This window comes from Nelumbo nucifera, chromosome 3 (genome assembly GCF_055504915.1).
Source record: "Nelumbo nucifera cultivar China Antique chromosome 3, China Antique-T2T, whole genome shotgun sequence".
Lineage (NCBI taxonomy): Eukaryota > Viridiplantae > Streptophyta > Magnoliopsida > Proteales > Nelumbonaceae > Nelumbo > Nelumbo nucifera.
Genome location: NC_142651.1, coordinates 31,329,732 through 31,353,896, shown reverse-complemented (window position 1 = coordinate 31,353,896; position 24,165 = coordinate 31,329,732). Strand labels below are relative to the sequence as shown.

Sequence of the window (24,165 nt, the reverse complement as noted above, 5' to 3'; positions counted from 1 at the left end):
ATGCTTTCAATGGAATTCTCAACCCAGATTACAAGTGTGGGCCTCCTATTAGAGTAAGCCCAACAGAATTTCTAGACCCAAACGGGCTTCAACGGACAGGCTCAGCCAATGCAAGTTGGCAAGTTGTCTGCAACATCACTCGGCCAAAGGAGAAGACATGGTTCAAAGTATCGATACAACGGTGCGTATCGTATCGTATCTTTTGAAAAAGATACGGTCTGAAATGCCTATTTTCAGGTGTTTCGGACCCCTGATTTTTTTAATAATAAAAAGCATGTTAAAATCTTTCTAGAAAAACAAAATGCGAAAAAAAAAAACAAAAAAAAAATAAATAAAGTTTTGGCCGTTTCTAAGTACCGATACGATACGACCTTGGGAGAAGAAGTCTCACTGCTGTGTTTCATTCTTGGGTTTCTACAACGGCCAAAGGAGAAGAAATGGCAAGTGTTTCTCACATGGCAAACGTTCTTCACATGAACCTATGGAAAAGAGTCTTCAAGGGACACAAGTTTGATAGTGGGATATGAGTTTTGATCTGTCCGGAAAGGCAATAGCAGGAAAACTAGTTCTTATGATTGATAAAGAAAATTAGATGACACTCAAGGGCATTACATCCTTTCTCATGCCACTTTAATGGTGATTAACGGATTTGTACTAAATTGACATGTTTTGAAAGTTTAGGTACTGGATTGACACGTTTTAAAGTTCAGAAATAAAAGTGAAGCTATGCCTAAAGTACAGGGGTACTAATTCACAATTTTCTCTAATATTAATCCTTTATAGATGGACCCCAAAATTTAAACTATAATAATAAATTTTTGAACAATATATTAATATATCATGATAATCTACATATGAAGTTATACAATAATATGTGCTAAATTATATATTATATTTATTGAAAATGAATTTTTAAAGAACATGAATAAACTTGAGAACCACCGAGGCCATAATCAACCTTGAAACCAACTTTTATAGGGTAAGTTCCAATTCTAAAAACATGGAACTGACCCTGTTTTACTGTCAGTCCAGGATGGTGCTTACTTAGTTTTTTTTTTGGTCTTTGTTTGTCTGTTTGGGATTGTTTTTATGTTGTTTCTTGACCAAGATCCAGGTTCTACCATGAAGTTGAACTGAACCTAACCATTTTCACCACTAATTGATGGCATCAATTCCTACAATTGAAGTGAATGCTTGGTGATGTGGTAGTTGTTTTCTATATAGACTCTTATGAGATACTTGCTTTACTAGATTTTATTTACTTGCCAATTTGCCTTGTATGGTGCATAGTTTACAATTGATTTACACTCTAACCATCATTGCTTTTGCAACACATTGGATTATGCCTTACATGGATGGTATGATGGAACAATATAAGGCTAGGCCAAGTTTGGGAATGCTTAAAAATAAATATTCATTTGAATAAGCACCTATTTTGGATTGGATTACACCAATAAACACTTATTTGTATTTGGAAAATAAATTCAAAAATAAGTGCTTATTCTGAGAAAAAAACACTTATTTGAGAAGTCCAAAATTCACACTTTACGTGTCATTACATACTTATTCAAGAAGTGCATATTTCCTTTTTGGTCCACCATGTCATTTTCAAAATACCTATATTACCTCTGTTTTAAGTAAGTGATTTTTTTGCCAAATGCTCATAAGTGTTTATTAGAAAAATCACTTATTTTTGACCACTTATTCAATAATCACTTATTTTTTCAAATAAACACTCCCAAGGCTGATAACATGATGTTCAATTCAGAAGGACGGCAAAAATCACTTATTTTTTACCATTTATTCAATAATCACTTATTTTTTCAAATAAACACTCCCAAACAGGGCTGATAACACGATGTTCAATTCAGAAGGACGGCTGGGATTGATGAACATCGCCCATTTCTACATCATCTCAAATTCCTATCGGACTGTGTCTGTCTGTTTAATGGCGAAATTTGAACTCTGGTCTCTGTAGTAGAAGAGGGAAAACATGGTCCCCCGACGACATGCGATTGCAAAGCCACCTCCGACACCACCGTGTCACGCTTTCATCAGCATTCTTCACACATTTCTTTCGGCTATTTATTAGCTCCAATTTCTGTCATCTCTCCACCGACGCCTCAGCATCCTTTCCATGGTTTCCCCTCCTTCGAACCTCCATTGCCCGAAACGACTTGCGCCTCGGAAAATGCACGCACGCGCGTATCATAAGATCCCGCCACGACGGCGACCGTTTCCTCATCAACAACCTAATCAATATGTATTGCAAATGTGGTTCTCTATCCTACGCTCGCCACCTCTTCGACCAAAGTCCCGGACGAGACCTTATCACTTGGAATTCTATTCTAGCTGGATACGCGCTTGCGTCTGAATTCGGCTATGATAGTATCGAAGAGGGGTTCCATCTTTTCCGTCTTATGCGCAAGTCTGCTGTTCTTCCAAGCAAACTCACTTTAGCGCCAGTTCTTAAATTGTGCTTACACTCGGGACTTGTCTGCGCTTCGGAAGCTGTTCACGGTTATTCAGTAAAAATTGGTCTCGAATGGGATCTCTTCGTCTCAGGAGCTTTGGTGAGTACCTATTCAAAGTTTGGACGAGTTAGAGATGCGCGTGTTTTGTTTGATGGGGTGCTGGACAGAGATGTTGTGCTGTGGAATGTCATGCTTAAAGCTTATGTACAGTCAGGTTTACAAGAAGAGGCATTGACGTTATTTTCAGAATTTCATCGTAGTGGATTACGTCCGGATGACATCAGCATGCATTGTGTTCTTAACGAGGTTTCTGAAGTTAATTCTACTGAAATTAAGAAGATTGTGGAGCAGATACAAGCTTATGGAATTAAAATGTGCCTTTTTGATGATAATTCAGATGTAATTATGTGGAATAAAACCATTTCTCAGCATTCCCAAGCCGGTGGTTATTGGGAGGCTGTTCAATGCTTTAAGGAGATGAACAAGTCCGGTGTAGCTAATGATAATGTGACATTCATTGTGACCCTTGGTGCTGTCACTGATGCAAGCGATCTGAACTTAGGTCAGCAAATTCATGGCATGGTTGTTAAAACAGGTTTTGATTCAGATGTTTCTGTCAGAAACTGTCTCATTAACATGTATGCAAAGATGGGCTTCTTAGATTATGCATGGGGAATTTTTAATGACATGAAAGAATTGGATTTAGTTTCATGGAATTCAATGATATCAAGTTATGCGCAAAAAGGTTTGGGAGAAGAGTCGCTCAACCTCTTCTTGGGTCTATTACGTGAGGGCCTTAGACCAGATCAATTTACATTGGCAAGTGTTCTGCGTGCCTGTTCTGCAACCCCAGAATGCTTCTCTCTTGCCAAACAAATTCATGTTCACACAGTAAAAACTGGTAAAATAGAGCATGCTTTTGTTTTAACTGCACTTATTGATGTTTATGCAAAGAGTGGATACATGAAAGAAGCAGAACTTCTTTTTAATAATACTGACAGATTTGATTTAGCTTCTTTGAATGTGATGATGTCTGGTTATATTGCTAATAACGATGGCTTCAAAGCATTGGATCTCTTTTCTCTAATGCACAAGGATGGAAAGAAGTCAGACCAGTTCACATTAGCAACTGCAATTAATGCCTGTGGTTGCTTGGTCTCTTTAGAACAAGGGAAACAAATTCATGCCCATGTAATAAAGGTTGGTTTTGAATTGAATCTATGTGTCAGTAGTGGGATTCTTGACATGTATATTAAATGTGGTGACATTGGGAGTGCATTTGTAGTTTTTGATGGTATCTCTGAGCCTGATGATGTTGCATGGACAGCCATGATCTCAGGATGTGTGGATAATGGAGATGAGGGTCGTGCTTTCTTGCTCTACCAGAAGATGAGGCGCTCTGGGATCCCATCTGATGAATATACCTTTGCAACACTCATCAAAGCCTGTTCTTACTCAACTGCTTTAGAACAAGGGAGGCAAATTCATGCAAACATAGTAAAGTCTGAGTATGTTTCTGATTCTTTTGTTGGGACTTCAATGATAGATATGTATGCAAAGTGTGGGAGCATTGAAGATTCATACAAGTTATTTAAGAGGATGCATGTAAAGAACATTGTCTCATGGAATGCCATGGTAGTGGGTTTAGCACAACATGGTAATGGTGAAGAAACTTTGGATCTTTTCAGAGAGATGATTCATGATGGTGTCAAACCTGATTCAATCACCTTTATTGGAGTCCTTTCAGCTTGCAGTCATTCAGGATTAGTTTCTGAAGCTTATGAATACTTTGATTTGATGTATAAAAGATATGGTATCAAACCAGAAGTTGAGCATTATTCCTGCTTGGTTGATGCACTTGGTCGAGCAGGGCTTGTAAAAGAAGCTGAAAAGCTGATTGAAACAGTGCCCTTTGATGCTTCTGCATCAATGTATAGAACCCTGCTCAGTGCTTGTAGGGTTAGAGGGGATGCAGAAACTGGAAAGCGGGTGGCAACTCAACTCTTGGTTTTGGAACCATCTGATTCTTCAGCTTATGTTCTTCTCTCAAATATTTGTGCATCTGCCAACCGTTGGGATGAGGTTGTTGATGCTAGGAAGATGATGAAGATGAGGAATGTTAAGAAAGATCCTGGCTATAGCTGGATCGATGTGAAGAACATAATTCATTTGTTTGTAGTGGATGATAGGTCACACCCACAAACAGATGAAATATATGTTAAGGTAGAGGACTTGTTAAGTATGATAAGGGAGGAAGGATATGTACCTGATACAGATTTTGTATTGCTTGATGTGGAAGAAGAGGAAAAAGAGCGTTCTCTTTACTATCATAGCGAGAAGTTGGCCATAGCTTATGGGCTCATAAGTACTCCACCAGCTACAACTATTCGGGTAATTAAAAACCTTCGGGTATGTGGGGATTGCCATAATGCAATAAAATATATATCAAAGGTTACTAGACGTGAAATTGTATTGAGGGATGCAAATCGTTTCCATTACTTTAGGGATGGAATATGCTCTTGTGGTGATTATTGGTAATATTGAAAATTTTCCTACTTTGTTCATTTTTCTTTGCTCTTGTTAGTTGTCATCATTGTATCTTGCTAAAATATATGTTATTTCTTGTACTGTCGGGTGTAGGGGTATATTTGTCATTTTACATCTTATTATGACTGCCCTATAAATAGCAATAGAATGGTGCCATCACTTATTTTTTTTAAGATTAATAAAGAAAAAAAATATTTAATTAGGAAGAAAGTACAATGATTTGGTGACAAGAAGTCACCTCGACTCTTACAAAAACAAAAGCAGAGAAAAAACAAAAATTACAACTTTGGTGGCATTCAGTAGTGTGTAAATATCGTGGATAGGACTGTTTTGGTCTTATCCATGGTAAGATATGGTGTTCTGCTATGTGTGGACGGTCCCCGTCCACAAAATAGCACGGGCAGGGATGGGCCAAACCCCAATTTATTGTCCACAGTATTTTCTCGTGGATGGTCCACACTATGGTGTGGAGCGTTTGTGGGAAGGTTTCAGTGTAACACACTTGTGTTACATTGGTCTAATTACTCATTTTATTTAATCTTGTAATAATTTTTAAATTTTAATATTTTATCAATAAAATAATAATTTTTAATGTTAATTCTAGCACAAGTCTGACAGTTCTCCTTCTCCACTCTTTTTTCATTATTTAAATATTAAATTTTTAATATTTTATGAATAAAATAATATTTAAAATAATATTTTTAATTATTTAAAAAATGCAATTGTTGCCTACATATTAATTTATTGATGCCTTTTTTCAATTTATTTACCATATAAAATGCAAAAATTAGACATTTATGATTGACTGTGTAGGTCTCCCACACCTACAGAATGCCACTGTGGGTGTGGACTAGTTTGGTCCACACAATCTATCCATAGTTCAGAACAGCTGTGGATTGTGGTGTGGTGTGGACCAATCCACACCCACAAATTTCTCATCCACACTACAGAACACCCTTAGACTTATACATTCAAAGTGTTCCATAAGTCATCTCAAAGTTTGCTTTGCCTTAAAAAATTCTCATCCACACTACCTTTGAATTCTGGCAGAACTAAGACCCACCCTACAATCCTTGAACTGATGACAGCCTCTAACTCTCTATTGCTTCTTGATTTGCCTTAAAAAATTCTCTTATTTCTTTCTTTCTAGACTTCCCAACATACAACAAATGGAACACAGGTCCAAATGATTTTTGATTTGATGCTTCCATGTACCCTCGGCCAACATCCAAAAATCTCCATGTAGTCACTAGGATCTCATCCATCCATGTTAAACAGCTTGAGAAAGTAGGCCCACGAAATGATTTTTGATTTGATGCTTCCATGTACCCTCGGCCAACATCCAAAAATCTCCATGTAGTCATTAGGATCCCATCCAATCATGTTGAACAACTTGAAAAAATAGGTCCAAATACTCCTAATGTAACTGCAATGAATCAGAAGGTGAAGAATAGACTCCTCTTTTGACAAACAAACGGGCATCTACTTGGAAACTGATGGCCTTTCTTTTTCATATTGTCTTGAGTCAGGATACTTCCTATTGAAATGAGCCAAGCAAAAGCCTCCATCCTTGGGGGAACTGGCTTCCCTCAAACTCCTTTAACTATGTAATCCAACAAGGGAAAAAATAGAATAAAGGAAGAAAAGACAGAATAAAAAAAGAAGAGAAGAGAAGGCGGAAGAAGAAGAGAAGTGTTCTATTCCAAAAGTTGTAGCTGGCGGCACCTAAGTTGGCATTTATACTTAGGGCGACAACTTATAACAAATAGAAAGGGGAAATATGAGAAATACCCCTACGCTAGTAACATATTACAACACTCCCCCTTAAGTTGGAGCATATATTTCAATCATGCCCAACTTGTCATACAACTCATTATGCCATAAATAGTGAAGACCCTTTGAAAGGACATCTGCTAGTTGTTCCTTGGAACTGACATAAGGAGTACAAACTTCTCCCTTTTCAAGTTTTTCTCTTATGAAATGCTTGTCAACTTCAATATGCTTGGTCTTGTCATGAAGAATTGGGTTGGTCGCAATATTAATGCCTGCCTTGTTTACCAATTAAAAGCCCAATACTCAGTTTTACCTAGAGCACTTCGGCAACACCATGAGCCATTAGCCCTATACTCAGTTTCAGCACTAGATCTGTTCACTACACTTTGCTTTTTGCTCCTCCAAGTGACTAAATTTCTACCAACAAAGGTGCAGTATCCACTAGTCGGTTTCCTATCATCAACTGTGCCGGCTCAATCTGCGTCTGTGTAAACTTCACTTTCATATGATCATATTTCTTGAATGATATGCTAGTCCTTGGATACTTCTTCAGATATTTGAGAACCCTCTTTGTTTCCTTTAAATGGGAAATTCTTGGAGCATGCATAAATTAATTGAGGACACCAACAACATATGCTATATTTGGTCGAGTCATTGATAAGTAGAGAAGTCTTCCTACCAACCTTTAAAACATCTTGACATCTGTCACAGGCTCTCTAGTACAATCACCAGTTTGGTTTTCATCAATAGGAGAATCTATAAGCTTTGCTCCCAACTTTCCTATATCTTGTAAGAGATCTAGGATATATTTCCTTTGAGAAATGAAGATGCCCTTTTGAGAGTGGACAACCTCAATTCCAAGGAAATAACACAATTGTCTCAAATCCTTAAATTCAAACTACACAGCTAGGGATTCTTTGACCTTTTGAATCTTAAGTCCCAGTTCCCTGTAATTACTATGTCATCTACATACACAATCAGGACCACAACATTTTTTTGGTTCCTTTTGACAAATAGAGTGTGGTTAGACTGGCACTGCATGAACCCAATTTGTTGAAGAGCCATGTGAAATTTGCTGAACCAAGCCCTAAGGGATTGCTTCAACCCATATAGGGATTTTTTTTTTAGTTTGCAAACTTTCTCCACACCCTTGTGCTATAAACCCAGGAGGCAGCCATCATATATACTTCTTCTTCTGGATCTCCATTCAAGAAAGCATTCTTAATATTCAGTTTGTGAAGCTCCCAATCAAAGTTAACGGCCAAGAATAACATGATCCGAATAGTGTTCATTTTAGCAATTGGAGCAAATGTTTCTGCATAATCAACCCCATACACCTGTGTGTACCCTTTTTTAACTAATCTGGCCTTATACGTCTCAATTGTTCCATTTGCCTTGTGCTTCACTGTGAATACCCACTTACACTCGACTAGCTCCTTGCCTTTAGGAAGATCCACCAACTCCTAGGTGTTGTTTTTTGTGTAGAGCACAAATCTCTTCCTTCATTGCATATGTTCATTCGGGTATAGATAAGGCTTCTACAACACTTGGGAATGGAGACACAATCAATGGTAGTTAGAAAAGCACGAAATGAGGGTGAGATGTTTACATAGGATAAGAAATGGGCAATAGGGTGCTTAGTGGTACACCATCTAACACGTTTCCTATGAGCAATTTGGACATCAAGATCATTGGTAGAATCATCAATGGCAATTGGCTCAGTAACATGAAAGGGAACGAGGATACTTGGATCTGCCTCCAAGGAGTCAGATGATGTTGGATGCATAGTTTCTGGCTGCTCCACACCCTTTGAACTTAGCTGTCCCTTACGGCACCTTAGGAAAGCACAGAATGGAGAAGAGTCAGGAATAAAAGGGAGAGGAACTTGAGGAACTTGCCTCTCCTCCTCCATACTATTCTCCCCCTGAAGAGAGACTTGGAAGAAAGGTTTAGACTCAAAAAATGACACATCCATCGATACAAAGTACCTATGTGTGATAGGATTAAAGCATTTATAGCCCTTCTGGGAGGATGGGTAACCCAAAAAAATCATGGGATAGACTTGGTGTCCAACTTACCCCGGTTTGGAGACAAATCATGAACAAAGCATTTACATCCAATGATCCAAACATGTGTAAAGGAATAGAAAACTGAGGAAATTGGAACTGATGTGGGGCCTTATATTGTAAGAAACATGATGGCATGCGACTGATAACACAAGTCACGACTATTACAACATCAACCCAGAATCGCTTGGGAACATTCATTTGTAACATCATACTACGAGCAACTTCAAGAAGATATTGGTTCTTCTTTTCTACAACACCATTTTGTTGCGGTGTTTTGGCACGAGAGCTTCGATGAAGAGATCCATGAGATGTAAAAGTTCAGCCAAGCCACGATGAAAGTATTCTTTCGCATTATCTGATTGGAAAATTTGTACTTCAACATGGAATTGAGTAGAAACCATGCGATGAATATATTTCACAATTTCGGATACCTCTTCTCTAGAATGCATAGGATATATCCAAGTATATATGGAATAATCATCAATGAAACTGATAAAGTACTTCTATCCGCCCTCATTGGGTATGTTCATTGGCTCAAACATCAGAAAACACAACATTGGAAGGCAAAACAAATATATGTATATATTAAATTTGTTCTACAATGCTTAATCAATTGACATGTTTGACATTGCAATCCAATGATAGACACAAACTTAAATAGTTCAGGAAACACAACATTCAAAGACTCAAAGGACAAATGACCAAGGCGATTATGCCATAACCATACTTGACTTTTAGTAGATTGATTCACTGGCTCACTCGTAAGACTCACAAGAGCTGAGGTCGTAGGACCAGCTTTATTCTCCAAGATGTAGAGGCCATCAACCATATCTCCTTTACCAATTGTCCTCCTGGAGGCCTAAATCCTGAAAAATACAAGAACAAGGAAAAAAGGTTAAACAATAGTTTAGGGATTGAGTAATACTACTAATGGACAACAAGTTAATAGGAAGTTTGGGAACATGAAGGGTATGGGGTAAAACAAGTCCATCCGGAAGGGATACAAATCCATGACCAGCAATAGTGGAGAAGGACCCATCAGCTAGTCTCAATTTGTCCTACGGGAGAGAAGGGTGTAGGTCTGAAATAAATTTGACTTACTAGTCATATGATTTGATGCCCTTAAGTCAATGATCCAAGGGGAATTTGAAATAGAGGTAGACACATGAAATGCAGAAATACTTTTACCTAATGTAGAAGCAAAGGAGGTAGAAGGGGGAGAAGCCGGCCTATCCATCTGTCCAGGGGTCCTATCATACAGTTCCAAGTGATCTCTGAAGGAGTTAATGATGTCTTCCTTAGGGTTAGAACCAACAGAATGCTCTTAAGAAGTGCCAATAGTCAAGTTATTTGATTGAGAATCTTGTGTAGCTAGATTTGTAGAGGTAGATTTCTTTTGAGTAGGATTCCTTGATCTATCTTGGTTTTTGGTTGCCTACTTGGGCTTCCCAACAGGTCTCTTTGGTGTCTCTAGACCTTTGGCAATGAGTACACCATGGTTTATCCCTGTCATTATTTTCCCTTGATTCACCCTTTTTCATTCCAGTGTTGCCCCCTCTTGCAGCTAGGGTAACTGGCTGCTCGCCTTTAGAAGCATTTATTAGATTTATTCTACTCTCTTCAGATTGAACCAAGGCATATACCTTCTATACGGAAGGAAGTTCACTACTTCCAATATCTGCACCCGAAGTGGTTCATAAATTGGATTCAGCCTCAACAAGAAAGCAAACACTCTCTTTTTTTTTTTTTTTGATAAATAGCAAACAAAGCAAACAAACACTCATTGTTGGGAGACAAGTTTTTTGTAGGCTTTAGCATCCTCATCATTCTTCCATTCAGTGCCCTCATAATGGTCCAACTCCTTCCATACAGAGGTAAGGGCTGAATAGTACGCAAATAGGCTATGGTCTCCTTGCTTACAAGTAGATGATTCTGCTTGGAGCTGGTAAATCTTAGCATAATGTCTCTGTTCTAAGTAGGTTGCTTTGGTTTGTTCCCAAATCTCAAAAGCTGTATCAGTCCATAAGAAGTTTTTCTTTACATGGGGCAGCATGGAACCCAAAAGTCATGACATAACCACGTTGTTTTCTTGGTCCCATCTATCATGTTCAGTTGTATCAGATTTTGGTTCTTTAACCTTCCCGTTTATGTAACCAGCTTTCCTCCTATCCGTGACATATAGTTTAATTCCTTTGGACCACTCTGGATAATTTAGTCAATCAAAGGGGGGGAAAAGAGACAACTCAAAGAAGAAACGGAGAAGAGGAGGAAGAAGAAGAGAAGTGTTCTATTCTAAAAGTTGTAGCTGGTGGCACCCAAGTTGGTATTTATACTTATGGTGACAACTTATAACAAATAGAAAGGGGAAATACCAAAAACATCCCTATGCTAGTAACATAACATATTACAACAAACTAAATCAAACTCTACCTGATTTTTGGACAAAGCAATGTATAGAGATTTAACAGTAAATCTTCCATTTCTATTTCCTTTGCACCATCTATCATTTGGAATTGAAAGACATACTTCCACCTCTTGAAGCTTCACCAACAGCCCTGCACATTCCTCTATTTCTCAATCAAACAAAGGTCTTCTGAATTTAGGACACCACACCACTGCCCCATTGCGGAATTCATAGCATTGAGAAATAGTACACCCTTCTTGCTTAGACTGTAAAGCCTAGGACATAACTTACACAGCTTTCTAGGTACTCAGAGGGGAAGAAGCTATGAATGAAGAGATGAAAGCCCTAATGAAAGCAAGAACTTGGGAATTAGTGGATCTGCCAGAGGGGAAGACCACTGTTGGGTGCAAGTGGGTATTTACTGTAAAGCACAGGGAGGACGGGTCCATTGAAAGGTACAAGGCCAGACTTGTGGCAAAGGGGTTTATTCAGAAAGAAGGGATTGACTACAAAGAAACCTTTGCCCCGGTAGCAAAGCTCAACACAATTCGGGTTCTATTGTCACTAGCAGCAAATTTTTCATGGGAACTTCATCAGTTGGATGTGAAGAATGCCTTCTTAAATGGTGACCTTCATGAAGAGGTATTTATGGAACCTCCACCAGGCTATGACTTTAGTAGAAAGGTGTGCAAATTGAGGAAAGCATTATATGGGTTGAAGCAATCTCCCCGTGCATGGTTTGAGAGGCTCTGTGGGGCCATGAAGAAAGTGGGGTACACTCAGAGTGGTGCAGACCATACCTTGTTCATAAGGAGACAGGATAGCAAACTTACTGCACTCATTGTTTATGTGGATGATATGGTAATTACCGGGAATGACTTGGAAGAGATAAAAAGACTGAAGGAGTTTCTAGCTTCTGAATTTGAGATCAAAGACTTGGGTCATTTGAGATATTTTCTTGGGATTGAAGTTGCCAGGTCAAGAGAGGGAATCTACATATGTCAGCGGAAGTATGTTCTTGACCTCCTAGAGGAAACAGGCATGATGGGGTGTAGGCCAGCAGATACTCCAATGGAACAGAACCATGGCCTGCAGGAATCAGTAGGGGAGGACTACTATGATAAAGAGAGATATCAAAAATTGGTAGGGAAGCTGATATACTTATCCCTCACTCGGCCAGATATTGCTTATGCTGTGCATGTTGTCAGTCAATTTATGCACTCTCCAAAGATTCCTCATATGAAAGCAGTTGAAAGGATTCTCAGGTACTTGAAGACTTGCCCAGGGAAGGAAATTCTCTTCAGGAAAAACAATAGAATTGAAATTGAAGCCTACACTGATGCAGATTGGGCTGGGTCTGTTGGAGACAGGAAGTCAACCTCAGGTTACTGTACATTTGTGGGAGGAAACCTAGTCACATGGCGCAGCAAGAAGCAGAATGTAGTGGCTAGATCAAGTGCAGAAGCAGAGTATCGAGCTATGGCCCACGGGGTTGCTGAACTCTTATGGCTCAGAACTCTTCTTAATGAACTTGGCATTAAGGCTGAAGGTCCTCTCAGGCTGTATTGTGACAATAAAGCTGCCATCAACATTGCCAACAATCCCGTGCAGCATGACAGGACAAAACATATTGAGATTGATCGGCACTTTGTTAGAGAAAGAATTGTCTCGGGTGAACTCTGTGTGCCTTATACTCCATCTGAGATGCAAATTGCGGATGTACTGACTAAAGGGCTGGCAGCAGCAAAGTTTAGGGACATGCTTGGCAAGCTAAACATGATTGATATCCATGCTTAGCTTGAGGGGGAGTGTTGGATTGAAATCTTTGTATGTATGAGTATTCAGCTGATAAGAGTTCTTATTAGCCTATACTTAAGTTTAAGTTGTCCTGTACTGGGCCTTTGTTAATGGGCCTAATCCTGTTTAATGTTTTAAGCTGTTTGGGTGTCCCATCACTAATCAGGGGCATTCTAGTAACTTCCTGTATCATTGTACTACACCATAATATAAATAATAGTACTGTCGACTGAGGAGAGAGTTCGACATTCCTACATCTCTTCTTCTTCTTCTTCTCTTTTCTGCTACTTCGGCTACAGTAATTTAGCTTTCATGGTATCAGAGCATTAGCTTCTTCCTGGTTTCAGCCGGCACACACTCTCTTCTCTTGTTGTCTTTTCATCTTCTCTCTCCCTTTTCTGGGTTGCTGTAGAGAAGACCTAGGGGTGTAAGAGTAAAGCAAGTTCGAACCTAGGGTTTCTCTTGGTTGTGGGACTCAAGGGAAGTAAGACCCAGAAGTAGATGTCCTACTAGGTTATTTCCAGCAAATAGTAGCTATTTGGCTACTAAGAGAGGTCTGTGTAGGACAGACCTAGTTGAGGACTGATTTCAGCAGCCCTAGCACTAGCCGAAAGGGGCTTAGCTACTTCTACAGTTACAGCTTCGGTGCTCCAGCAAGACTTGCACAGACTTAGCTTCTTCTACAGAGCCACTGTTCACTTGCTACTGTTGCGGCCTCGAACTGTTCACTCACTACTGTACCCGAACTGTTGCAGTTTTTGGTTCAGCCCAAGTGAAGTCTATCTAGTGTTCTACCAGCACTGTGAACACTTCTACCATCATAGCAATGTGGCAAACAGCTCCAAGTTCAGGGTGGTTATCAGTCCGAAACCCCTCACCACTGCTGTGAGATTACCTAGGGAGCTGCCAGCTCCAGATTGTTCAGCACTGTGAACCCTAGTTGAGGACTGATGTCAGCAGTCCTAGTATTGGCCGCAAGGAAGGGCACTCTCTTTACAGTTGCAGTACTCAAAGTTCAAGTGGAGTCTGCATAGCACAATAGTTGAGAACCCTTGGCTTCAGGTCGGTTACCAGCCCAGAACTCCTTGCTTGCTGTTGTAACTGAACTGTTTCAGAACTGTGACAGTCTCGGCAAGTCTGAAACTGTGTCGAGTGTTGTCAGAACCTGCTGTGGTCATTTCAGCTAATCAGATCTGCTCCAGAACTGGTTCAGAACCTTCAGAACTGCTTCGGCTAGTCTCAATCAGTGTCACCTACACAGTGGCTACAGTAATTTAGCTTTCAGGCATGACCCTTTGTTAAATTTTGTGTTTCTTTTTTTGTATTTTTTAGGCAAGGTGGTTGGTTTAGGGGCTCATGAGCTAGAGTTATGAGCATTCCATTTTAGCTAATATCTCACCTCTCCCGAGTATTCTCCTTCTCTCTCTCTCTCTCTCTCTATCTATCTATCTATCTCTTCCCCTTCTCCTCCCTTCTTCCCCCTTCTCTAATCCCCCCTTATTCTCCTTTTCATAATCTATAATGGTTAGGGATGGGTGTTCCTCCTCGTCCACTCTCAACCGAAGGGAAGGTCTCTGGTTAGGGCTTAGGGGTGCATAGACCTGGTAAGGTTTCACTCTCCCTTCTTGAGTTATGTTATTCTAGGGTTTTCCTCTTTTGGTCTTGGTGAGATTGGAAGAGTTCAGTTGGTTGTGGTTGGGTGGGTGTTGAAGGATTTTTTTTAATCCAAATAATATTTAAATAATTTATAACCCAAATAAGTGGGTTGCATAACTACAACTTCTTTGTATCAAAAAGAAAAGAAAGAGATAAATGTATTGTTGTAGAGTTTCTCAATTGTATTTTCTTTTTTCTTCTCATTCTTGTGCATTTGATGTAAAAGAAATGCAAATGAAAAGTTCTTTTTTTTAGAAGTGTACACTATTGTTCTTTTCTTTTGTTTTATGCATTCATTTTTCCAAGTTAGAATCAAAAGGTGTTCTCTACTTTCTTGTGGAGATGTAATCAAGGGGAACGATCCATATGATTCCCTGAATTGTAAAAACTCAATCACTTGATTGAGTGAATTATGTTGCATGAGAATTTATTAAAATTTTCACACTAACAGTGGGTGAGAAGGAAATGATCGCCAATGGTGGTATAGCTATTTTTTATGCTATTTTTCTTGTTCCTATTGTTTGTTATTTTTATGCTATGTTCATGTTCTTTTGTGTTTGGGTTGTTCCAGTGATTTAAAAAGGTGTGCTTGAGGTGCGCCTAGGCACACAGACGAGGCGCATTTTAAGGTAGGTGCCTTGCTCAGGTCCTAGGCGCAACCCTTTCAAAAGGTGCATACTTGGTGCGCTTGGGCATGAGCTTGATGCACCTTGCTTCTCAGTCCAGGCGCCTTTTGAAAGTTTGACACTTTTTTGCTTTTTTTGAACCTAGCGACTAGGCCGGGGGCTCTGCCCTCAGACCCCCATGCCACAACCCTCGAGGCAAGCCCAAACAAGTCCATGTTAAGGTCCTAAATTCTTAGTTCTCACACAAAAAAATAATGATTTTATAATTTTAGTTGCTTTTTAAGATCTTTTAGTAGGATGAATGAATGAACAACATTACCAAATAGGGGGTTCACAGAGCTTCGGTGAGCGAGCGAATTAAAATTATAAAATTATTTGGTAATGTTGTTCATTCACTCATCCTACTAAAATATCTTCTTAAAAAGCAATTAAAATTATAAAATCATTATTTTTTGTGTGAGAACTAAGAATTTAGGACCCTAACATGGACTTGTTTGGGCTTGCCTCGAGGGCCGTGGCACAAAGGTGGCTCGTAGAATCAGGAATGTAATATGTTTTACATCACATTAGCTACTTTAAGTAATGCAATTGAGGAAAAAAAGAGATTGTGAGTTTTACATGCTAGAAAATGTTTTATATGTTTGATTTTATTTTTAATTTCACATTTGAATATGCTTTACATGTTATGTTTATGTATTTTAATTTTAGATAATAGGTTTTTTAAAACATTTATTTTAAAATTTAAAGTTTTAAATTTTTTTGCAATTTTTATTTTTTTGGCATTTTTTAAATTTTTTCTGACTTTTTTTTTATTTTTAGCATTTTTTTTTTAATTTTTGCGCCTTACTTCAAAAAGGCACACGCCTCAGTCACAAATTGACCCCTGTGCCTTGCACTTCTAAAACACCGGGTTGTTCTTTAAAACTTTGTTGGTTCAATTTGCCTAGGATTCCATAGACCTATTTCCTATCTGCATTGTTGCAGCTGAAGTTCCAAATTTGCCAGTTCCCCATCTCTCTCTCTCTCTCTCAGATTTTTTGTGGTTTGTTCTTTTTTCTTCTTTTCATTTATTTCCCCCTTTTTGATTTGGCTTAAGGATTTCTCTTTTACATTTGGATTTTTTGTTTGCTTGTCTAAAATCACAAGTGAACTTAATGCAAACTTGTTACATCCCTATGATAAGTTTTGTAATTCTTTTTCCTTTTTTGTTTTTCTTTTATTAGGGTTTAAGTTACGCGATTCCAGTCCTGTTGCTTGCTCTCTAGATGCATCCATGTATTTTGTTTTTACTTTATTGTTGCTCCTTCCTTTTAGTTTACCTCTGTTGGTTGAATTCCAGTTTTGTGAATCCTGATGTTTTGCTATACTAACAAAGTTTGCCTTCTAAGTGCATCCATGTAATTTGTTTTTCACTTTATTGTTGCTTCTGCCTTTTAGCTTATCTCTGTTGCTTGAATTCCAGTTTTCTGAATCCTGATCTTTTGATATGCTAACTAAATTAGTTTGTTAGTTCTACATTCTCAATTTTTAATAATTATTGAAGTTATGCTATCCTGATTATTTGGTTAAAAATATTAACAATTCTAACTAGATTAGTTTGTTAGTTGTATATACTCAGATTTCCTGTTCTATTTTTTTCAGGGTTTGAGGTATTCTATCATGATTATTGTTGCTTCTTATTTTGTTAGTTGTATATACTCAGATTTCCTGTTCTATTTCTTTTAGGGTTTAAGGTATTCTGTCATGGTTATTGTTGCTTCTTCCTTTTAGTTTATGTTTATGGCTTTAATTCCAGTTTTGAGATCGCGATTTGTTGATAAGATTCTTTTGTTGTTTCCCCTCTTTTAAACTAATAATATTTATAATTAAATTTGTTAATTTGTTGGTTGTACATACTCAGCTTTTTATGCCTTTTGAAGTTTTAAACTCAATTTTTTTAATATTATCATGATTTATTTATAGATCCACTCACATGGTTTCTACCTTATATCATGGTGGGTGGTTTCAAGCTTTTTTTTTTTTTTTTTCATTTACTTCAAGCTTCAGATTCTGGTTTTCTTTAAAATTGGGGTATGTTGGGCATTTTGGTATCTTTTATTAGTTCCTTTTATTTTTCAAGTTTTTATGTCTGAAATTTCTTGATCATTTTATCTATTTTCCTTACATTCAATATGCTTTTTCTAGACAATAAGTAGGTTATAGATCTCTTGGCTTTCTTCAGGGTTTCCTATCCATTGATTCATCCATAGAACCACTAAGCAAACCAAAATGGGAAGTTCTTTTTTCTTTTTTTGCTGTAAATGCTTCTATGGTATGAGAGGAATGAAAATGGAAAACTTGCACACAACTATAGTATTTCCTCTAAGTTGAATAGCCACACTCTATTTTTTCAACATCAACCCTTTCATTAATAAAATCATGTAAGATGTTATGGGATGCTAACTTCATTGTTTTTATTGCTGTGATTGCCAATGGTTAGTTTGATTGATCTTGCCATCATATATCTGGTATGGAACTGTATCTATTATATCAAAAGGTTCTTGTACAACAACTGAGTTGAGGTATTACCCTTGTTTCTATAAGAATTCGGAAATGTGGCAGGGTTGGCTAGACTGAAACTTTATTTTATTTTCATCTTCTACTAATTTTTAGAACCTCTTATTTTTATGGTTTCAAATCTTTTGGAACTTGTTGACTGCCATAGCATAGGATTAGTGGGATTGAACCAGTTGTAGTTGCTGCAATCCTCACAATGAAGTTTACCAAGGGAGGCTTTCAGTTCTGTTGAAGACAGTGTAAATTTTAATCCTTTATCTGGAAATGTTCACTCTCTCTCTCTCTCACTCTCTCTCTCTCTCTCTCCGTGAGACATGAATATACTCACACATTTAGAAAACAACTTTGGATCTGCTATGCACCATGAACCTTTAGTTTGTGAGGCATTTTAAAGAAAATCTGGTTAGGCTGTATTTAGGTTGCAGCTGGAACAAAATTCCCAAATCTGTATGAGATTTTACAATATGGAACTGGAAAAGCCACTATAAATCTAGAAATTTTCAGATTTGGAAGCAGGGGAGGGCCAGTGGTAGAATTTGATTTCATTTTTTTGGTTATTGGTGTGAAATTTGCTGAGTGTGCAGGCTTCTATAACAGAAGCATCAGTGGAAGGACTGAAAGGTTGCATGACTGAAAAAGGACACAGACCCGACTAATGTGGAGGGTAAGGAGGACAGCTCTGTATTTTCTTTCCCATCTGTCTTGGTGAATTGGCCTCAACATTGTCCTAACAAGATCCCCTTCTTAACTTCTTTCTTTTTTATTAACAAAAAAGGTTGACATGCTGGATATACTTGTTGAAAATGTTATTCAAAAATAGGGACAGTTGGAATTGGTTCATCTTTTTTGATTTTCTTGTTTTTGCTTTTTACTGATATTTTATTTGCTTTTGCTATGTGGTATTTCAAATGCATATCCTCTTACGCATCTGTACACATTTAGCAAGGTAGGAAATGGAATAAAATCTAAAATATGGAAATCTTTCTTCATTTCTTTCTCTTATTTGACAAGGCAGTGAATGAAAACTCAAACTAAGCCTTGTCCCAACCATATAGAACTGTCTACATGAATCTGGTTCCACTATTCCACTCAATTCAGTGCTATATCCTTTGTTAAATTATGGACCCTTATATCATTTCTCACTACTTCAATGCAATCCCTTTCCTTTTTGGCCTGCCCCTTGCTCCTTTAGACCCTTCAACCTGTAACTGATCACTTCTTTTAATTGGGTGCTTTAGATGTCAAAATTAAGAATGATGAAGAAAATCTAGATGTTCTTCAATGAATTTTGAATTTACTAATTTTTAAAGTTTGATTGGTAAATTGATACTATCATGTCTGGACTCTGGACATCTCTGAAAGTCCTAAGGACCAAGTAAAATCAACTTGAAGATAAAGATAGGGAAGATGGTTATTTAAGCAAATTTTCTTTGGAGGGGGTTGAGTGGGAACAGTGGGTGGTTTTCATACAAGCAGGTTAATGGTTAGTGGTTTAGTACATCAAGAACCATCAATTCTTAGGCCCATGATATCAAACTCTTGCAAACTACACCACTAAGCAACTAATAATTTTTGCAACTTAATTTTTTTTTACTAAAAGGTTATCTTTCACAGGTATTTTATACTGTTAAGATTTCAAAATTCATCAATTATCTTCTGAAATATGGAAAACTGTTTCATAGATTCTAACCAGAATTGTGAAATTCAGGGATGTGGTCATTTTCTAGGATTTGTGGACTGTATTTACTTGAATGCTCCCACTGTGTTGCAACTTGACAATGTGTTTGGGTGATCTAATATCCATCAAGAATACCAAGTACTTCAACTGAACCTTGCTTGTGGTTTTTTCACTTTTATCTTCTTTTTATAAAAATTAGTATTGTTTTCTTTAAATGACTTGCTTTTATCTGGAATTTCCTTGATAAAAGAATTCTGCTTCAAGTTTTTCTCTTTGTAATTCCTTTTCCCATGCAGTTGGACAGATTGTGTCTTGTGGAACCCTTATTTACGGATGGAAACTGCTACCAGGATTTTGCCTGCGTTGAAAATGCAAAGGTAATGAAGTAATGATGTCCTTCATGGATACCTGGTTAGATGATTATGCTTTTTCCACAGTATTTACTTCTCCTCTCTCTCTCTCTCTCTCCACACACACACACACACACACACACACACACATATATATATATATATATATTGCACTAAACATATTTGTATTTGCACTCTTCCCAAACTGAGCCTAAGGCTGCATTTGGTTGTAGTGCAAATTTAGTTGCATGAATGCAAAACCACGGTAGTGCAAATGATTTGGGTGCAAAATCTGTTTTATTTTTGTTTAAAATTTTACCTTATTCTGTTTGATTGCAGCACAAATGAAGTAAAACAAGACCTGAAGCAGAATAAAGTAAAACCCAAAATAAAATTAAACCAGAATTTGTATTCTTTTCATTTGCATTCCCATGCATTTGTACTAGTGCAAATAAAATTGCACTGCAACCAAACACAGCCTAAGGTGAAAAGTGTTTAATGCAATGATCAAGTAAGTTTATTGAATGCTCTCCCTTCTCTATAACAACCTCAAATTGGAAAAGTTTAGCTGGAGCCTGAGCAGTCATGGGTAGCAGAACCGCATCTTAGATTGGATGAATTGAAGCTTTCTTGAAACTTAAAAGGTTCTCAGAACTAGCCCTTGTTTCTTTTTATTGGTTCCTTTTTCAACAAGCTTTTAGTTTCTTAATAACTGTTACTGTAACTTGAGTCTCCAGAAAGAGACGAGTTTCCAAGATTCTCTAATAATGTAAGTTTTGTTGATATTATGTGAAAGAATCCACCATAAATATTTTGTGCTACTGGAAACAATGAATCTTCATCCTCTTCACCAATAATCCCCACAAGAACAGTTCCCGTGTTTGAAATGGTGGAATCTAGTCATGTCAAGCATGACAATCTCGTGAGAGTAAATCCTAGAGATGAGTTTTGTTGCTGTATACCAGTTGATTGCCTGTAAACTTTGGATTTAAATATGCGTATCTTATCCTATATCTACCTTATAACTTTTTTTTTCTATATCCAGATTATAACTAATTAACTAACTAAGCCTATCTTAATTTTAAAATATAAATTAACTGTAAAATAAATTAATGACACCTTAGATAAATTAGATTAATTGAATTTAGTTAACCCCCAAGTTCAAATCAACCTCATTCAAAAGATTAGATTACATCCAAGTATTAACGTCTCAATTTTTTTCTATATTTTATAAACTGGCCCCATCCTACCTTTCATCTTTTAGGCTTTCTCCGCCCATGCTTAGTACAGGCCCCCTACTCTATGGTAATTTAACCCATTTTGGAGAATTAGAATGTGATCTCTTTGAGCTATCTAACAGATTGTTGGAGCATCTCATCCTGCATGCCACCATCTATCTGCTTTTACACTTTTACAGGGTGTATATGTAAACCAACACCATCATCTTTTCTCTTTCATTCAATTTGATATCTTTTTTTTGAAAAAAATATATGAATTTTGTAAAAAATGCACATTTTTATATTTTTTATAAAAATGTTTGACAATTTGATTAGCTATACATATATAATCTACCAATTGACAGTCTTCTTGCCTGTGCTTAGCATGGCCTCCCTCTACTAGTATATATATTAAAGCAAAGGGCCTGCTTTCACTGGGTGCAAAATGGAACTACTGGTGCGAGTAGACTGATTCCCCCATGTGCAATTAATCCATCCATGTGAATCTCTCTCTCTCTCTCTCCCCCTCGTCTTTCCATTTCCATCTCTCTCTCATTTCGTTGTATCTCTCCCTCAATTGAGAGTTCTCTGTCTAGATTGCTATGAAGGGTTCTCTGTTGCTGAAGTGATTTTAGCAATCCTAAAACTAATTTTGGAGGGGTTTTGTGGGTATGTTTTTTTCCCTTCTTTGTTAGGGTTTAACGATGGAGAGTTTGCATTTGTCCTTTTTTCTCTGACCAAATACAGGGGTTTTCTTCGTTCTTCTCTTATTCTTCTCATTCTCTTATTTTTCCATCCTTTAATTTTTTCCCCTTTTATTAGGGTTTAATGACGAAGGGTAGGATGCTATATAGACATGTTTTCTGGAATGTTCTTACTTTCTATTGTGTGTTCTTGTTGTATTTTTATTCCTTCGGGTTTATGTTAGGGTTTCATTACAATCTGGTTTGGTTCCATAAAGACAGTGAAGACGGCAGAGTTACATGTTCATCTCCAAATTCGGCCTTATATATGGAGAATGGAACTGTGGGTACTTACACATCCCCTCTTTTCCTTCTTTGGTAACATTTTTTTTTTTATCATAGATGAGTGTTTGCTCTTCTCTCTCTCTCCCTCTCTCTTTCTCATAGGATTTATTGTTTGATTTAAGTATGTTTCAGGCATCAGTTTCAGAACAAGCAATGAGCCTTTTAAGGTCCTCGCTTCCTCCTCTGGCCTTGCTTTTTTCCCTTCTTTTTTCTTTCCTCTTCTAGGTAATTATTTGTTGCTTTTAAGTTTTGTATTTTGGTTCCAATAGAGATGGGATTCAATTATTTATAGGTTGGGTTCTACTTCAATTCTTGTGGTTTTGATGTAGATCAGTGAGAATTTGGCCAGAGTGGTTATCGATTACAGATTGCGCTTGACACCTGAACATAACCCGATTCAAGAGGCAGCTTTTTCTTAAGATTTATGAGGTTTTTATTTGCATGTCATTTTAACTTCTGCCCTTCTTGATATTGTCAGTATGCCACCGGTAGTGAATTTTTCAAACATATATGCAAAATTGAAGAGAGGGTCTCTTTCTCTCTCCTTTGATATTTTTCCTTTTTTTTTTCTTATTTCTTTTTGAAATTTCCTGGTGAAATATTTCTACTAGCAACGTATCTCAGGTGTCAATTACTATCATGGTTAAGTCAATAATTGTTTAGAAAACCCCATTTTTAATGAATAGCTGTCACCCTTTCTCTGAGTGAATCTAATCTATTTTTTACTCCTATGCAAGAAATCTGTCATAGAGATTTGAAGCAAGAGAACACATCATTGTATGGAGGCCCGAACCAGGCTTAAAAAATTTGCGGTTTCAGTTACTCAAAAGTCAATAATTGATCACAAGAGAAGAAAATGTAATAAACAATAACTTCTAAACATATTTTTTCATAAATGTGAATATTTCCTGTTTAGTTTAATCTTCATATAGTCATCTCTACTATATTCAAGGCCTAAATAAATGGTGGGAACTCCTACTAGAGATATTTCCCTGGCAAGAATACGACAAGGTAATTTTATAAATTTGTCTATTTCTATGGACAAATCGATAAATGCATCCAAGCTTATATGTTTAGTTGGAAATGTGCAATTCATAATTCCAGGGTTTCATTTGATTTTGTTTTTCCAATTGAGTTTTTGACGAAAATTTACAGTTCCTTATCTATCTATCTATCTATCTATCTATCTATCTATCTATATATATATATATATATATATATATATATTAAAACACAGCAGTGAAGAAATTTTCTCATTTTTTGAAATTTTTATTTTTTTATTTTGTCATTTTTTAAACAATCAATGAGATGCTCTCCTTGCCCATAAAAGATTATCTAAAATATCTCTTACCCACACCTTCCTAATAACCTAAATTATATCCTCTCCCAAAATTTCTCATAAACTATCTCCCCCAGTATTCCCCACTCTATCCTAAATTATCTCTAATTCCTATTTATTTCTTAAATTATCTCTAATTTAGTATAGATTTTCTCTCCTAAATTATCTCTAATTCCTATTTATCCTCTCCCCCACATTTTGTCTATAACTAACTAGAGAAAAATTGAATTAAAAAATTTAAATATTCTAACAAAATTATATAATAATTTTAAAATATTTATTAAAAACAAAAAAATTATAATAAATTTAATAATATTCATATTATAAATAATTTTATATTTAACAATATAAATTATGGTTTTCTGGATTATTCAATACAAATGTAATTCAAACAATAAAAAATAAAATGTTATTTAAATATTTCAATAATTAAATGTTTTAAATAAAAATATTAAAATAGCTAAATAATTATATAACAAAATATTTAATATTACGTAATAAATTTAAAAAATTTCTTAAGACTATAAAAATAATTACAAGTTTACAACATAATCTTCAATTTAATAATAATTTAATATTTTATAAAATTAATAATGGAATTATGTAATAATAGTATAAACTATAATTTTATGGATTATTAATTTCAACAAA

The 24,165-nt window shown here is 36.7% G+C and overlaps 1 protein-coding gene across 27 annotated transcripts; it reads left to right on the top strand.

The window, feature by feature from the left end:
- Nucleotides 1-1,776: 1,776 nt before the first annotated feature.
- LOC104589324 (Tetratricopeptide repeat (TPR)-like superfamily protein) lies at nt 1,777-23,026 on the top strand. 27 transcript variants are annotated; one of them, XM_088901888.1, is made up of 6 exons: nt 1,777-4,865; nt 19,877-19,957; nt 22,076-22,177; nt 22,298-22,342; nt 22,505-22,604; nt 22,913-23,026. In XM_088901888.1, exons 1-5 carry the CDS (start codon nt 2,010-2,012, stop codon nt 22,592-22,594), a joined length of 3,174 nt encoding a protein of 1,057 aa, XP_088758014.1. In that variant the 5' UTR covers nt 1,777-2,009; the 3' UTR covers nt 22,595-22,604; nt 22,913-23,026. The 27 variants fall into 27 exon arrangements, 16 of the variants coding, with proteins under 16 accessions (XP_088758014.1, XP_088758013.1, XP_088758015.1 ...); XR_016084392.1 differs by having other exon boundaries at nt 1,778-4,865; nt 22,076-22,173; XR_016084391.1 differs by having other exon boundaries at nt 1,778-4,865; nt 22,076-22,173; nt 22,298-22,400; nt 22,913-22,927.
- The last annotated feature ends 1,139 nt before the right edge of the window (nt 23,027-24,165 follow it).